Source organism: Anser cygnoides, chromosome 2, assembly GCF_040182565.1.
Source record: "Anser cygnoides isolate HZ-2024a breed goose chromosome 2, Taihu_goose_T2T_genome, whole genome shotgun sequence".
Lineage (NCBI taxonomy): Eukaryota > Metazoa > Chordata > Aves > Anseriformes > Anatidae > Anser > Anser cygnoides.
The window spans coordinates 100546467-100562948 of NC_089874.1; the positions used below are offsets into that span (position 1 = coordinate 100546467).

Sequence of the window (16482 nt, forward strand, 5' to 3'; positions counted from 1 at the left end):
CTACATATTGTACAATTGGGATTGTAAATATGTTATCAAAAGACAGGGCTTCTGCTTAAATACTGACCTAGTCTTGGCTTGTATACAAATAAAATGCTTTATTTTTCCTCCTTTTTTTTTTTTTTAATTGAATAAGGAAAGTTTATGGTGGACTGTAAAAATGTTTATTGTACGAGAGCTGTTTCTTTGTTCTGCCCAAGGAAGAATTAATTTGTATTTCAATATATTTTGGTTTCCAAATTTCTGTTTTGTTTTTGTCTTTTCAGAATTTGAAGTTCTGGTGGTAGATCATGGGGAACCATGTAGGAAAACGAGAACATAGTGCTGACAAGTCAACCAAGGTAAGAGCAGAAAATTGAAGAGGCGAGACCATTTCAGAAATGTGTGTTTATAAAATAATTATATATATTTACTACCTTAATGTGTTTACCAGATCGTTTTCACTGTTGCTATTTTTGTCATTTTAAAATTATATATTTTTTTTAAGAGGGTCCTATGAGATGTAGCTGAACTAGGATTTTGTTGTGTTAGATGAAGTTTTCATGTGTCAGATGCATAACTGATAAAATGCTTCTCAGTCATGTTGGAAATGAATGAAACGATCCTTAGAAGCAGGAAATTGCAGACATTTTTAAAGAGCCAATGAGCTGAGTAATGTTTTACTTATCGACAGCTTTCCATTTTGGCAGTCGTTGGCTTTATCATTAAGAAAGGAACTGTATGGAAACAAGTAAAATAAGAGGATTCCAAAGGCAACGATTGTCAGTCTCAGTAGATACAACTTTAAAAATCTCCTTGGTAGAAAGATGAGAACCATCAAAATATTCACTAAAAGTTAGTATATACTTTCTAGGCCTCTGTAGGCACTTTGTATTTCACACATTATGTGGTATTCTGTTTGCCTTGTGATAATATCTTGTTTATTTGTGTGTCTGCATTGTACAGGAAGAGTGTATTCACACGTATCTTAGATTAAAACATACATAAAAAAGTTGTTTCTTCTTACTAGCTTTTGCTAACTTCCCTCTACCCATCCCCACCCAAAAATAACAGTTTACAGTCTGATCCCACAGTGTATAAAGTTATTGCCCTTTGCATCAGACAGATGATGTAAACAGATAATTCTGTGCTCTGTCTGGAGGAATGCAGGTATTGTGCATTGCTGTGGCACAGATAAGCAGCTATCCCTAAAAGGTTTATGCAGACTAGAATTCATATAGTTAAAAGTTCTCTGACTTCTTCTTTAGGGAAGTACATGAGCACATTGGAGGGAACAGTGAGAAAACAGCAGGAAGAGAGAACTGGAAACATGTTTTTGTTTTCTATTTATGCAGTGTTTTACAAAATGGTTTCAGTTTCAGTGCAAACAATAGCATGAGTCCCAAGCTGTGTTTGGCACCTTAAGATTTTTGGTTACATTTCTAGAAAAATGCCTTGTACAAATCCAGCAAAGTCACGGGTACCTAACAGATGTATTTAGCCAAATATTTTGACTCTTTCTGACCAAGTGTGGGAGATGCTGCAGGTGTGATATGGCAGGTACACAGAGCTTATTAGGCTGTTGTGCACCATGTGTCCTGTGCTTAGTTTTTTCTTTGGGTACAAAATCTGGTTAGAAAAACACTTCATAACTTCTCTCCCACTTTGGGATCTTGTGTCTCACACACCTGGGTGGCAGGTCAGTGAGTTGTGTCTGGCACATGGGGCTTCAAACAGTAAAAGATTCTTCAAACTCTAGCAGCCTGTGCCATAGGCACAAGTCCTTCAGGGGTGAGCAAGAGTCAGGTGTCCACGAGTCTTGCACTGAGTATGTAAGACAGGTCTATAAGGAAATGGACAGTTGAGCTCTTTTGAATTCCTTTTTCCTTATCATTCCATAAAGAACGGTGAATTCTGCAATGAAAATAACATTCATTGATGTAAAATATTTCAAAGGGGAAACTTACTTCTGTAGCAATATCTTCTGTCCCTCACTCATCCTTTCAGAGTGCAAAAATAAAGCAAAACCCCAAACTTTAAAACAGCCAATGCTTGATCAAGATCTCCCTTTACTCATGAAAGACAGCAGTAATGTCACAAGAAATGATAAGGCTACAGATCTAAAATCAGGAAATATATGGTTAAGGTGCTCCTGTGTATTCCACGTAACCAGTCAATCTTCATTCAGTTCTTGTAGGCAATAGTAAAGTTCTTACGGACAGCTGTAACCATATGTACCGTACTCGTTTTTTCTTTTCAAGCTGAAGTTGCTCTTTTGTCTTTGTTCAATATAACTGTAAATTAGAACTGTTTTCCCACCAGTCTTGTGGTGCTGCAGGCTTGAAGAGACTCTGTGAAAATGCTGAACTCTTCTTGCTCTTAGCAGTAGAACTGCAGTGCAGAAGGCTATTAGCTCATTCTAAAATTCATTACTTGTAACTTCAGGCTGTTTATAACGTTTCAATTCCCCAAAATATAGCACCAAAGAAGAAGATCATTTTAGGCAGCTTGTTTGAACCTATGACAGTCAGATTTGCTTCATGGACACCATACTGGCTCCTGAACAAGTAGTCCAGTTCTCCAGGTAGTTATATCATGAATGTTAGTAAAGATGCTGTAATGAAACTTTAATTCTTGATTGTACATTAAATGCCCTGTAGTATAGCAATTACTGTTGCTGTTGTTGTTGAGTTGACCTCTAGCTTTGTTTTACTTTCAGTAAACTTGGATATTTGACGGCAAAATTAGAAATAGCCAGAAAACAATTATTTCATCAAATTTCTGTTACGAGACCAAGATGCTTTCAAATTGGCAGATTTGCTAAAGGCAAGATGGTTTCCCATGCTGTGATGCTTCTTTCAAAATATTGTAATCCTCTTGATTTATAAAAATGCCAGGCTATAATGATGCTTTCATGAATAATAAGGAGAAATGTGAAATTAATTGAATGCTTTGAAAAATGGTCTATTTGACTTAGGTAATGAGAGAAATACTTACAAAGCCCTCACCTTTTTCTACTATTCAACGAACACAGCAATTTCTCCCATTTCTCTTTTACTTTGAATGGTTTAGGTTACTGAGACTACTGAGTCCTGTAGTAAATGTACAAATATTGATTTTGTTTAACTTTGTTCTTGGTGGTAATGCTTGGGTTTAAACTTACATAAATGTATGTGGGAACAACAGAAAAGAAAATAATGTCTGTTCTTCATGTCACAAATTTTGTTAAATTCCCTGAGAACTAAATGTAGAATTAAAAGAGTGGGTGACCAAAGTTTTGTTGATCTTTTTTCTGAGTTGTTGTTGATCTATGTTAATTCGGCACAGCTGCAAAGAGCCATGGGCTTTTTTTTTAATGTCAGAAGGTGCCTTCAAGTGTTTCATTAAAACAGTTCCTTGCCACTCTCTGTTCTGGCTGTCCCCCCTGGAGAATTCTGTTCAGCACATATATGCATCCCTAAATCTCTGAACCTTCTCGGTACCTGTCAAAACTGGCCCTTACCTTCCATGTTGTTTGTTCAGGCCTGTGGGGTTGGGAAGAAGTGTTTCGGTCATTGTCTCATCTATTCTACAAATACCAAATCCAGCAAGACCACAGAGCCTGGTTGCCCTGTGCCTCAGGTCATGTCGTACTGTGGGGTGCTGGACAACAAACTTGTGACTTGTAGAAAAGAAAAAAACCCACTGCCCAGATTGCTCAAGAAGCATAAGTAGGCCTGAAACACGTTCGATCATTTGCCTATTTCATGTCCTTGATGTACTTGGAGTATGCTGTCAGTAAACACCAAGGAACCAAAAACAATTGCTACCTCTGATATTTAACTCTGAGGAACCTTGAGAAGTGTAAATTTGCCACAGTATATTGCTTTTCACAGGCAGAAATTCAAAACAGATGTAGTGATGATAAAGCATTCAATCTACAGTTTAATGTTTTGCTTGAACTACAAAGGCATCTGTTAATAACGACCAGGTCTTTGTGTGTAGTAAATTTATGAAAAGTATTGCCTTTGATTACCATCTTACCTGGATTCTGTAAAGTGTTTTGCACGGTTCATTTGATAATTGTAATAAACAAACTGGTTCTCCATGTTTAAGGTGAACTCAACACAATTAGTTCAAGCAAAATTGCTCTGGTAAGCGTGCATCAGTCAATAAGTCAAATGGTTTCTAAACCGATTCTGAAGAGATTCTGGTTTTTCTTCTCCTTGTACGGCTAACGTTTAGAGATCTCACGCCCTGTGCAGCCCTACTCTTGATAACATTGACAGAAAGTTTTCTGGCTCTCCCTGATGAGAGAGGGGTGAAATTCTGAAGCTGGCTGGCTCAGTGTAGTACTTGTGTAGTTCACCTCATAGACACTGAGCAATCTGCAAGCAGAAGGGTTTCACACTGATCTCCTTTGATGCCCTACCTCAGACTGTTGAGACTGCTTGTCTCTAAACCATGTGCATGTTTGTTGTTCTTTTCTTTTACACCAGGTGCTTCCTCTTGGTATGCATGGTAAAGTACCAAGAAAGGGGGGGGGGAACACAACAGGTGAAGTAATTTGATTAGTTATATTAATTGCATTGAAGTATTATTTTTGTAAGATAAAGGTTTATTATTCAATACGTCAAGAGATACTTGATATACAGATTATGTAGGATATGCCTTTTTTTTTTTAAATTACACATGGTATTGTAATTTAATATGTTTAAATACACTATTGTTGTTACCATGCATAAAAAGAGTGATGCTCTTTCACTTTTTCCCCTAGCAGATTTGTATAGCGCTATTTTTATTTTCCTTTAAAATTGTTTTTTTTTTTTTTCTGAGTAAAATTTCTGCTGTAAAACAAAGAGTCCAGGGGCTCAAGTGATGTATCCTTCTTTGTAATCTGATATACTGATTAAAATACTCCCTCTCAAGCTCAGTACTCCATCTCAATAGCTTTCTGAAGGTAGAGGGAAAATAGAGAAAGAAAAACTTTAAAATGTTGAGAGAACCTAAGTTCTCTGTGAGGGACACGATGAACACTTTCACCAGCCAGTTTTACAGGTTACACATAGAAATTCTCTCAAACTGCTACCATCTGGTCAAGCTGGTGTCTGGTACAAGAGAAGGCAGCTTTCGAAAGAGGCAATCCCCTTCCAGGGAGCGAAGGGCAGTTCTGTGAAGTTAAGCAAAACCAGTTAAATTTGATAGGCATCTGTTTTCTTCAAATTCTGCCATTGCCCTAGATTTGGCCTTGAGCAAATCCCTTTGTGCCAGCTGTATTCTTCTGTTACATTTCTTAACCTTCCTACTGTCTAACTAGATTGCTTGCTGGGACAGATGCAGTGTCATTCTGTATTAATAGGGGGACTTTGAGACTTTGAGCGGAGCCTTCAGGCACTAATGTGCTTCAGACAGTGAGATGATATCATAGCGATACAGAAAGGACAGTGCTGTTTGAAGCCTCTGAGAATGCCAAGTATGCGGTAACTATGACATCTTTCATCAAAAATTAACCTTAAGACCATCATTCAGCATTGTACTGAAGCCTGTTCAACGTTTAAGTAGGCAAGTAGCTCTGCTGTAGAAGGACCAATTTATGTGTCCAAATTTAAGTTGTGTTTAAATACTTGACTGTTCATTAAACTTTTCAGGCACTGGGTTGAATAAGGTCTATTCATGTTACAATATTTTTTTTAGTCTAAAATATCCTAGGCTTATCATAAGTATGTGTGGAAGATAAACCCTCAGTGGTGTAGAGGTCATGCTTCTATGCTTCTTTGTTCCCCTTTTTCCTGTGTATCTGAATGCCACAGAAGGTAGCAAGGCTTATGAACAGAGCAACTGACAGAAGAGTTACAGGTGGGAGGCAAGACAGATAAGAGTGAGCAGCAAGTTCTGGTCAGTACCATGGCACCTGAGTATTTAAGGCTTTGCCTGAATTGTGTAATACTAGACATTTTTCATTAGACCTTCATTTTAATGAAAAAGCGAGTAAATACATAGGTAAATGTCACATCAAATATGTTGCAAGAATGTTTTTCTGTTGTGCATGAGTGCTAAGTACAAACGTTTCTTGGTTTAGGTCTTGAGCTGGTTGAGCTCGCATGGGTGCAAAAGGAAGAGGTGCAGTCACTGTGGTTTTGGCTGTGGAGGAGGAAGGGTCTTGGGCTTTCTTCTCCCACCCTCAGCCTGCAGAACTGACTAGCAAAAGAGGGAAGTGCGCTCTGTGCTTTTTGAGGTCTTGTGCATCAGATGCCATGCTGCTGTGGTATAGTTTCCTATAGTTTCCTTCACGTCTGCTGCTTTTTAGCTTTGATACAAAACTAGACAAATGTCCTGTCAAATGAGTTTAATGATAGCACCACTTAAATTAGCAAGGAACTGGAAGGAAAAGGGTGTAATACACTGCCCATTCTTTGTGAACTCCCTGTGAACTGGGCTGCTTGCTGAACAGGCTTCTCTTAAGGTCAGCCCATACTGCAGCCCAAGAACATGGTGTTCAAAGCCCTAGCGACTTCATGCCAGAAAAATGAAGGTGAAGATGTTATTTTTAGTCTGGAGGAAGCAATAAGTGATAGAGAGATCCTGAAAGGGAGCGATATCTTCCTTCTTTCTCACAGAACCTCTCTGTGCATCTACTGTTATGGCGGTTTGTAGATCAGCATGCTATCGTGTGGCAACATGCTTTATCAGCTGCTCTGAAACTGGATGAGATAGGTCAAAATAACAAACTAGAATTTCATTAGTTATATTTGTTAAGTTTATATTAAAAAAATAATAATCTTGTGCGATATGTAATATATTACCATAGAACACAGTTAAATCTGTAAAATCAGCACGGGTGAATTGCTTTCTCCCTATTAGAGGAGAGCTCACTGAGCTTTGCCTATGGGGCCAAACCCAGCAGAATCTCCAATCTCTAGGACAATGACTGGCAAATCTTTCTCATGACACTTGTCAAAGTATTGAGCCCTGGTAAAAGTGTGTTCAATAGTTCAGTAGTGTCCTCATCTTCTGCCCCTAATGCTAGTTCTGTTGTCTCACATGCTTCTGGGCACCAGCTGGGAGCATTGCATGCTGGAGCAATGGTTTATTTGACTTCTCCATTTCACACTTACTTACATTTCTGATAATGTAATTGTGAAACTGGGTCAATGAAACTTGTTGGTAGGCATGGTTTTACACCATGCAACAGTACAAAGCCAAAACCTAAGCTAAAGCCTGATGCTAAGCATCCTGCCACAAGAAATGAGGAATTCCACATAGTTAAGGTGAGGGGAATCTTCCTTTAATTTGTAAATTCAGCAAACATGAAATGGATATCAGAAGGAAAAAGATGAGGGACTTTCTTACAGAGTGTCACTTTAACAATAACTTCTCTTTTTACTTCAGAAGCTGAAGTTGAACAATAAACAGCACTTTCTAACTTAATTGCAGGGTTTTGTACACCAAGTAAATTTAACTTACCTGCGGCTGCAGTTCAAAAAGTATTTTTCCACCTTGAGCTAAGATGTCATGGGATATTTTTCCTTTCTACTTATCTTTCACATGCCCTCAGCTTTTATGCTGGAAATACTTGAGTAGTATTTGCTAGAGGAAAAAATTTGCTGGAGGAAAAAAGTCTTTTGCAAAAGGAAATTGAAAAACTTTTAAGCAGAGTAACGTGACTTTGTTCTTGATTGCTGAGATAAGGCTCATTCGAAAAACAATCTGATCTTCTGTGCAGCATCCCGTGGATGTGGCCATTACAATATGAGAATTTGCATAGAGCTGAGAGACACAAGATAAATACCATTTACATTGGATAATTAGGGGGACTTCTGAGCATCTCTTATAATCAGGAAGAGACAATGATGGAAACTTTGTGGGTGGTGTTTTTTTGTTGTGTGTGTTTTTTTTTTTTCCCCACAGTGCCACAGGATGACGTTGAGGTTGGTGTACCTGGACTTAGCTTTAACTGAAATATGGCAGTTGTAACAGCACTGAATTTAGGGAGGTATGGGGGAACTCAGCTTGCTTGTGACCTCCATACAGCTCAAAAGATGCAGACAAGAACCTGATGCCAGAAATTGTAGCAAGGCTGTCATCAATGAGATCTATCCTTAAACAAGTCACTTATGATCAAAACAACAAAAAAGTCACCATTTTGGGCCCTCAGTTATTCCCATTCTGTGTAAAAGCTTCAGGGCTAGATTCACTGTCTGGTAGCGCTAAGGTTTTCAGATGACTCATGGAAATCCCAACATGCTGGAAACGTCTTGGTTAAAAGGTACTGGCTGAGACTGTTACGTTGAAATCTGAATGATTTATGGTTTTGTGGTCATAACTGACTTACTAAATGTCTAGCACGTTTTCCTAGTCTTTCACACTCCTCCCCTTCCTTCCTCCTTTTACCTTCTCTGTCCCCCTACTCCTTGCACGCAGGTTTTTTCAGCACGTTATTTTCTGCTAGTATTTCCATCTCTAATGCAGTCAGTGCCATGTTTTGATCTCCTGAGGCATTAGAAACAGCATTTAATGATTAACAGTGCAGTTGCATGCTTGGAAACAGTGACGAGACAGCCAGCTGACAGGCAGTCTTATCAGGGAGGTGGGAACACTGTAGAAGAGAGAAAATTTGCACTTTTCTAACAACACACATCTACTTGAAAAATAGTTCACTTCCAGCCAGATCTCTCTCTTCATGTTGACAAAAGACGTTCAGCAACTATCCCTATCACCGTACCTTGCTTCAAGCAATCTAGTAGTACCATTGCCATTGTTTGAAAGAGTTGAAAATCAAAGCTCTCTTCTGTTATTTTTTTATACTCAACCATCATCATTTATTATATATATATATATTTATTTATTTATTTATTTATTTTACATTTGTACCTGTTGAAGAATTTGTCTTCGGCAGAAAACAGAAGAATGGCTATGGAATTCTTCTGGGGGAAGCATGGCTTCAATTTTGAGGGGGAACCATGCGCAAAAACTTTAAATCCCTCTTTAATTACTTACATGCATGTATATATATGTGTACACGCATACACAAAATATATAAAAAAAGATCAAGCATATATTGAACTACCTATAAAAATGTGAGTGTATATTCAAATATATGTACTCTGCTTATACCCCTGACTGGCTGCACATGTGTTCACTCCATGAGTTTTAAGAATTGAGACCAGCAGCCTTTCTCCCCAGGGCAGCTTGCTGTCCATTCTGATCTTCCCTATGAACTACAGGCTAAATCTCTCTTAATGTCGAACCAAAGCTTTCTACTGTAGAAGAAATTTGCCTTATGGTGCACAGTGAGAAAGCCTTGAATAATTGCTTTCTTTTTCCTTTTGTAATCCAGTGTCTGAAATCCCATTTGTTTTCATGAGACTTGGCAGATGCAGGTTGGTGAATGTGGGACTCTGAATCAGCATCTCACGTTAGTGACTGTAACAAATGAGGAATGCTTATATCTCATAAAATATATATTAAAGATGGTTCAATACTTGCCAATGCCATCTGTTTGTTAAATATTTAATAAGATATTTAACATCTTAAGTATGTAGTAATAGAATATATAAAAATCTCCTGGTGTTCTGTGGAAGGCTTCAGAGCTCACAGTAGGTGAGACCCACTGCATAAAGTAACAGTTGTTCTATCTTGGGTCCCCTGCTACACAGAAAACTCAATATGTTTAGGAGGGTTGATGTTATTTCTGGAGCTCAGTCACATGAGATGAGATTCTAGGTCAAAAGATGTACATAATGAAGACTAAAACTTAGTTTTTTTTCTGCTGAAAGAAATAACTTGCAATATGCTGCGGGATATTTGCTGGTAGAAAGAGGCTTTCTCCTGTGATACGGTGCTAACCTACAGTTTCTTTCAGAAGCAAATCTGTGTTCAGAGAAAACTTATGTTAATATATTTTAGTTGAGATCGATCTGAACCACAGTAATCCATTATGTTCAGATGTGACAAATTAAGTTACGGTGATTTGTAGGTGCGGAGAATGTGGACTTGCAACATCTAGCTTTCGGTTTCTTGCAGGTTCATTTACCTGATAAATTACTTTCGGTGTTGATTTTTTCCCCCCTACAATTCAATATTTCAAGAAAATGTAATTCTTAATAGTTGCTGCTGCTGTATGTAAGGGACTGGAGACCCTCTGAATGTGGAGCCCATGAGGGAGATGGCTCCACCAGGAGCAGGGGTTGGCCTCAATCCCACCTCATGAGCCACGGGTCTCAGCAGGAGGCAAGTTGTTCTGGTTTTGCTCTGATCATCTTGCTTTAACCAATTAGGCTACAAGCAGTGGGCTGGTGGAGCAGGTGCAGAGCTGCTTTCCTCTGTGCAGAGAGCCAGATGGCCAGCTAATTGTCCCTGTCCCCGACTAAGTCTTGGCCAAGTCTCCTGCGCAGAGCTCAATTAGGCTGGTGCACTGCCAAGGTGGGTCTTGGGGCTTTAAGAAAATGAGGACTTCAGGGACAGCTTTGGGCAGCTGGAATTTTCTTGGTCAGTCTTCAGTGGGGTTAATTTCAAACCTTGAAATGGTTCCTATTTTTGTTTAGTTGGTTGTTTTTTGTTGGTGGTGTTTTATGTTGCTTGGGTTTGTTTTTCTTGAAAGCAAAAATGCCTGATGCCTAACAGGACTCAAGACTTCTTGATCTGAGCTAAGACATCTTGCTTGTTACAAGACTCTTAGCATGAAGGTACGGCTGCAGCAGAGAAAAGAAATCTAAGTAGCAACCCGTATTTTGAAGCATTGATTCTCTGGAATTTTGCAATGAGAACTTGTGCCTGTTGAATAACCTCTTACAGCAGAAAAGTTGCAGGTGGGACAGTGTTTGGGTTGGCTTGGCTTTCTATGATCCTTTTGGGGGAATCTTTAATAAACCCTAAGACTTTTATTCATAGTACAAAATGGGAAGATATGATGGATGTTTTGTAATGGATTGTAAACTTGCTAAAAGAAATGCAAATGAAATGTGTTTGCTTATCCATATGCTTATACTTAATGTAATAACTGCAGCTATAATCTGTGTAACCTCTTCATTTACTTGTTTGTGAAATGCTATGTGTAACTCCATCAGTTGTTTTTATGTCAAGACATTCAACTTTTGTTAGAATAAACCACTGTGGGAGATAAAATTGTTGGGTGCCAGAGGAAAGCATTAGAAGAAGCGGAGTACTGTTAATAGATCATTTTGCAGTGGTAGGGAATTGAGTAAAAAGGATTCCTAGACATTTCCAAGGGGGCTGCCTGTTACATTCAATGCTGGAAAGGCTGTCTCTTGGTCCCGAAAGATACTGAAGTCCCGTGTTGATATTTACTCAGGCAGTTTGAGAGTACATAAGTAGCTGTCAAATATTGAGTTCACAAGTAGCCTATATATGGAAGGATCAAATATTGAGTTCACAAGTAGCCTATATATGGAAGGATCAAATATACAAGTTAATACAATACAGCTATTTAGACTTTATATGTACAGATGATGTATTCTTGTCTGATTTTTTTTTTTTTTTACATCGATCATGCTCCGCCTGTTTTCTTCAGCCCCATATCTATCTTCCTTTTCTTTTTTTCCTTCAGTGTTTTGTCTGTGGGTTTGCCCTACCAATTATATCTGGTGATTACGTAGCCAGTAGATTATACTACCTCTAGGGATGAAGGTGAAGAGCTTTGTGTATTCTCTGTTTTGCTTGTGTCTGAAGCTTGCACTGCACAGCAGATGAGCAATACCAGAAAAATCTGTCTGAGGTCTAACTTCAAAGGAGTTGTCCCTGCACCTTTTTTAGGATGAAACACCAGAAAGAGAATGGCAATGGAAATACTTCTCTGGTCATGCACAGTGAAATTCCCTGCCTCAAGAAGCAGTTGAACGTAGATTGTGCAAGTTTGATGTACAGTGCCCTGCGTGGCTTCCTGGGTTCTGGCTCGCCAGTAGAATTGAGGCATAAATTCCAGCCTTTGCAACACATATGCAGCCATGTAAAATTCTATTTATGTGCTGAGGGTTACTAAGTAACAGTTGCTGAGGGAAATGCAGTCTTTTAACTTCATGACGTCTGTGCGCTTAAAACTGCCAGCCAAGTAGTGCATTAACATAGATTTTGCACATTAATGTAATGTGATTTGCTGTGGGCTATGTGCAAGCAAAATCTTTGGGGAAAAAAAAAAAAGCAGCAGTGTTGTTTGAAGAGTCTCTCTGCAGCTGGGTCTTATGAACAAGAGGTGAAACCCAATTTTCCCTTTTTACATCTTCCTCTGCTTGACACATGATAAATATGGACCCTGATATATATGTATTATATGCATACTTATATCTTTATCTACCTGTAGATAGAGATAAAAAGGTGTAATCTATATGTTTTGCATTTGCATCTTTCTTCAAGGGTAGGAGGGGTGAGTAGAAAACAAACTAAAAGCCCATTGTGACTCAGCCGTAGGCTGGGTGCTGGTAATACAAGGAGAAGTTTGCCCTGAGCTGCGTGCGTCGCCTCTAGTAACTGTGTTTACCTCTAATTTTGCACAGACATTATCAGAGGATTTGTTTTTTCTAAGGAAGGTTACCTCAAAAAGGTCATCTGTCTAGGCTGAGATGGAACTTATCTACTGAAGGACATTCTACTGAAGTGAGCAATCTTTCCTTTAAACCAAACCAAACTTACAGTAGGGGCTTGAGCTGAAGATCTTCATATGTTGATGAAAATGAGCTGTTGAAATGTCGTTAATTCCTACAGTGTTTTTTTTAACGTATTTCTCCATTATAAAGCCACTTTTTGTCCTTGTGTATATGTACGTGAATTTTGCAGTGGGTAAGTAATCTGAGTTTATTAAGCTGTACGAATTGCTGATTGTAGACTGTGGAGACCTTCATTTCAGGGAGGTTCTTGTATTAATTATACTGTTAGGTCAGTGTACACAGGAGGTGTGCAAAAGTAAGTATAGGTAAGTAGCTACTACCACAGTCCTTTTATGAAAGGAGCATAAAATGTCTGTAAGTCATAGTCATTAGCTTTCATAGATTTTTGTAACTTGTTTTAGCTGAATCCAAGGATGTTATTTGCTAATCGCCGAATATTGCATCACAGTTGGGGTATGATAACAAGTTATTTACCTGGGCCAACATTTGCTGCTCTCATGTGAATAGTACAATAACTTTTGAACCTTGCAAAATATACTTGATCTATTCAGTCACGGCAATTGATTTTTTTTTTTCTTGTTATGAATTATTTACTAAAACAAGTAAACGAAAAGCCCACAAACAAACAAGTACCCTTACATCATCATCACTTTAAAATCTGGGTACGTTGATTTTTGTTCCCAGCGTTATAATTCTCTCGACATTTTTTGACAGGGTATAATTCTTAAGTACTGCCTGCGTTTTTGCCTGTCTTTTAGACAGCATAGTATCTCAGCTTTTTTGTAGTCTCTCGTACAGTCCACCCATTTTTTTTCTGAGGCCAGAAGCTTTTCCCTCTGGGGAGAAATCAGTCCTGAGTTTTTCATTGCTCAGTCAGGCTGCTTTTTTTCTGCAACTCTTGTGACCAGTTGTGACTGTTCAAGTGGTTTTAAACTGATGTATTAGCCACAGCTTTTCCCTTGGGAGGCTGTCGTTTCTAGTGACAATATTGGCTCCAAGCAAAGTATATTTAAAGTCTATAGAAGGAGCAAAGCAGAACAAAGAAAAAAATCTCAGCATAACTCTTAAGTACACATCTGTTCTTCTAACCCCCTTTCTTCTCACTATGTAGGGACTTACAGGGGGCTTTTCTCTCAAATGACAAAGTTTAGGAGAACTGGGGTTATATCTTCATGCTAATAGTCCCTTTCTTTGCTGCATGCTTCAGGAGCTATCCTTCACTTCCAAACATCTGTAATACAATCATTTACAGTCATTTAACTTAGTGGATGCAAAAAATAGACAAAGCCTTTTCTGCACAGCTATTTTCTGGCCAGTTGGCCTGTACCGGTGAATGGGGTTGTCCCACTTCAGATGCAGGGCTTTGCGTTTGCCTTTACTAAACTTCATGAGATTCTTGCCAGTCTGTTTCTGTAGCCTGTCAAGGTCCCTCTGGACAGCAGCTCTGCCTTTCCGTGTACTGAGCAGCTCGGTGGTCTTTACTAAAGTCACTGCGTGATACTGGCTGCAGTGCTGATCCCTGAGGGATGCAGCTGCTGGCTGACTGCCAGTTGGACTTGGTGCCCTTGATCACAGATGTCTGAGTCTGGTGGTGCAACCAGTTGTCTGCCTTTTGTATTCCACCTACCCAAACCTTATCTTCACCTGTTGGCTGAGGAGAGTGGCAGACTGTGGGAGTTGGTGTCAAAAAGGCTGTGCTAAAAGCAGGGCACACACCACCAGTGGTTTTCCCCATCTTCACTGAAGCAGTCATTTCACCACAGGAGACTCTCAGGCTGGTCAGACACTGGGTGCGTGTGGCATATCCAAGCAGTCTGTTCCCACCCACCTTCTTCACTCATGGAAACAGCTACCCTTAAAGCTGTTCGGTCATCTGCTTTTAACAAAAAGATATAAAGAGCTAAGCATTTGAAATACAATTTATTAAGTATGGCTCTCACTTTACCTTTCACTTTTCATGCAGGTGTTTCTATTGAGAACAGAATGTACCCTATCTTTAACAGTCTCTTATAGCCCAATAAAGTACTGCACTTTGGGATACATGGTAAAACAAAACAAAACGGTGGAGATGAGTTGCTCACTCGTGTATAGTCCTCTTTCTTTCAAGACAAATGCATATAAAAGGGAGAGAAGAGGCATAAAGCATATGTTCTAGTTGGGTGATGATCCTTGCTTGCTTGAAATCTTCCTGCTAGAAAGAGGGGTGCTGGGTACAACTTCACAAAAGATCTGAAAATTAGGCCATAAATTAAAAACAAGCAACAAAAAAAAAAAAAGTGGAAGTTGAGGGGGAGAAGAACAAGTTCTCCTGCCTGAAGGATGAGTAGAGATGCTGCAAAAGTAATACTTAGGTAAAGCACAACAAGCAAAATAGGAAACTTGCATTTTTAACATATAGCTCTTGAATTTCAGCATGGCGCAGGTATGTCTGTGTTCCCATCTTCCCCCACCGTGATACTTTTGTTCTCATGAAGGTACAGAGAGTTTTTATTGGAACCTCATTAGTTCCTCATTATCAGCATCTGATAAACTGAATCATCTTTTTAAACGCCAGTTTCTATTTGCTTTTTGGCTCACTAAGTGAAAAAGTGGCTGCTCATAGGTGTGGCCATATTACTGGTATTACCGTTTCTCCTGTCTATACGTGAGCAAGAGCCTTTTATTGTCATCACTTCTGGGATTTCTTTACACTGGGATTTCTTTACGTTGGTAGTACAGAAGGTGGACTTCTATTTTTACAGTCAATTGGAAATTTCCATTGCCTAGTCTTTCACAAGGTTTGGTGTCTTGTTTGACTTTACATTTGGAAAATTAAAGTTACAACTGTTTTAAAAAAAACAAACACTGCCCCTGTGAGCTGTTTACTTAAAAAAAAAAAAAAAAAAAAAAAGGGAAGGGGGGGGGCATTTAAAAAACAAATCCAAACCAAAATTAAAACAAATATGCTTATGAAGAATAGGGTTGTGCATAGTACAGATGGTGTGTTTCTTATTTGGTGATTAGATTATCTGTTCACACTTTTCAAAAGGTATGAAAACAGCCTTATGAAACATTTATATTATGGAACATGTATCTTACCATATTGGACATCTGAAGACACTTTTGAAAAATGCTTTTTGATCTTAGGGTGTTTTTGGTGTGCTTAAATGGAAGCAATCATATATGCAGGCAAACCTCCCCGATTTCCACGTAATAGTGTGTATTTGCTGATGAATCAGGTGTCACCTGGGACTGAGGAAGCACTAAGTGAGAGATTTGGGTGAGTCATTTCCTCAGGCTCTCAAGGTTTGTCTTACCACTGGCTCATTGTGGTACGTAGAAATAAGTTGACTCAAGGTGACTGTTTCTGAGAGTTAGGAATGTACCGAATTCTTGATCTGTAGGAAAAAATGCAACATTTTACCTGTACTCATTGCATAACAAATCACAAAGTCATGGTAGAAACTATCCACATAACTTTACTGAAGTTTGGATAAACACAAGTAAGATTGCATATGTGAGTAATTCACATCTGCATGTGACAGTCTGGGCTACATTAGGGTGTAGGTGGGCTGCAGAGGAGGGCTCCAATATCTGAAGGTGATGGTGGAACTGATACAACAAATTGCTTAGCGGCCTGGTAGCCAGATCGCACAGAGTTCAAGCTCTGACTGATACTCTGTATGATGTCTGGAAGCCCCACTGAGATCAGGGGCTCTGATCAGGTTTAAAATATGAACTCATTAAAGTGTATTTATCTCACAGCTGCATAAACATTCCTGTACTCTTGCTGCTGAATGAAACTGCATCCTAATGTCTTGTAGCTTGCTTTGTGCTTTAAGGGACCCCTATAAACCAACTGTGTGGCAAGGAATGAAATTGGCCTGTGCCATTTGTTAACCTTTGCTCCTCTCTTTTCTTTTTC

General features: G+C 39.0%; 1 protein-coding gene across 2 annotated transcripts in view; it reads left to right on the top strand.

Moving 5' to 3' along the window:
- The first annotated feature begins 260 nt into the window (after positions 1-260).
- MBP (myelin basic protein) overlaps positions 261-16482 on the top strand; it is a 90121-nt gene continuing 73899 nt past the window's right edge. Inside the window, exon 1 of one of the 2 annotated variants that reach the window (XM_013181154.3) lies at positions 261-341. In XM_013181154.3, the coding sequence (XP_013036608.2) occupies positions 291-341 (51 nt within the window). In that variant the 5' untranslated portion in view covers positions 261-290. Of the gene's footprint in view, positions 342-12064; positions 12167-16482 lie in introns of those variants that run through there. The other variant, XM_066992718.1, reaches the window with a different exon arrangement.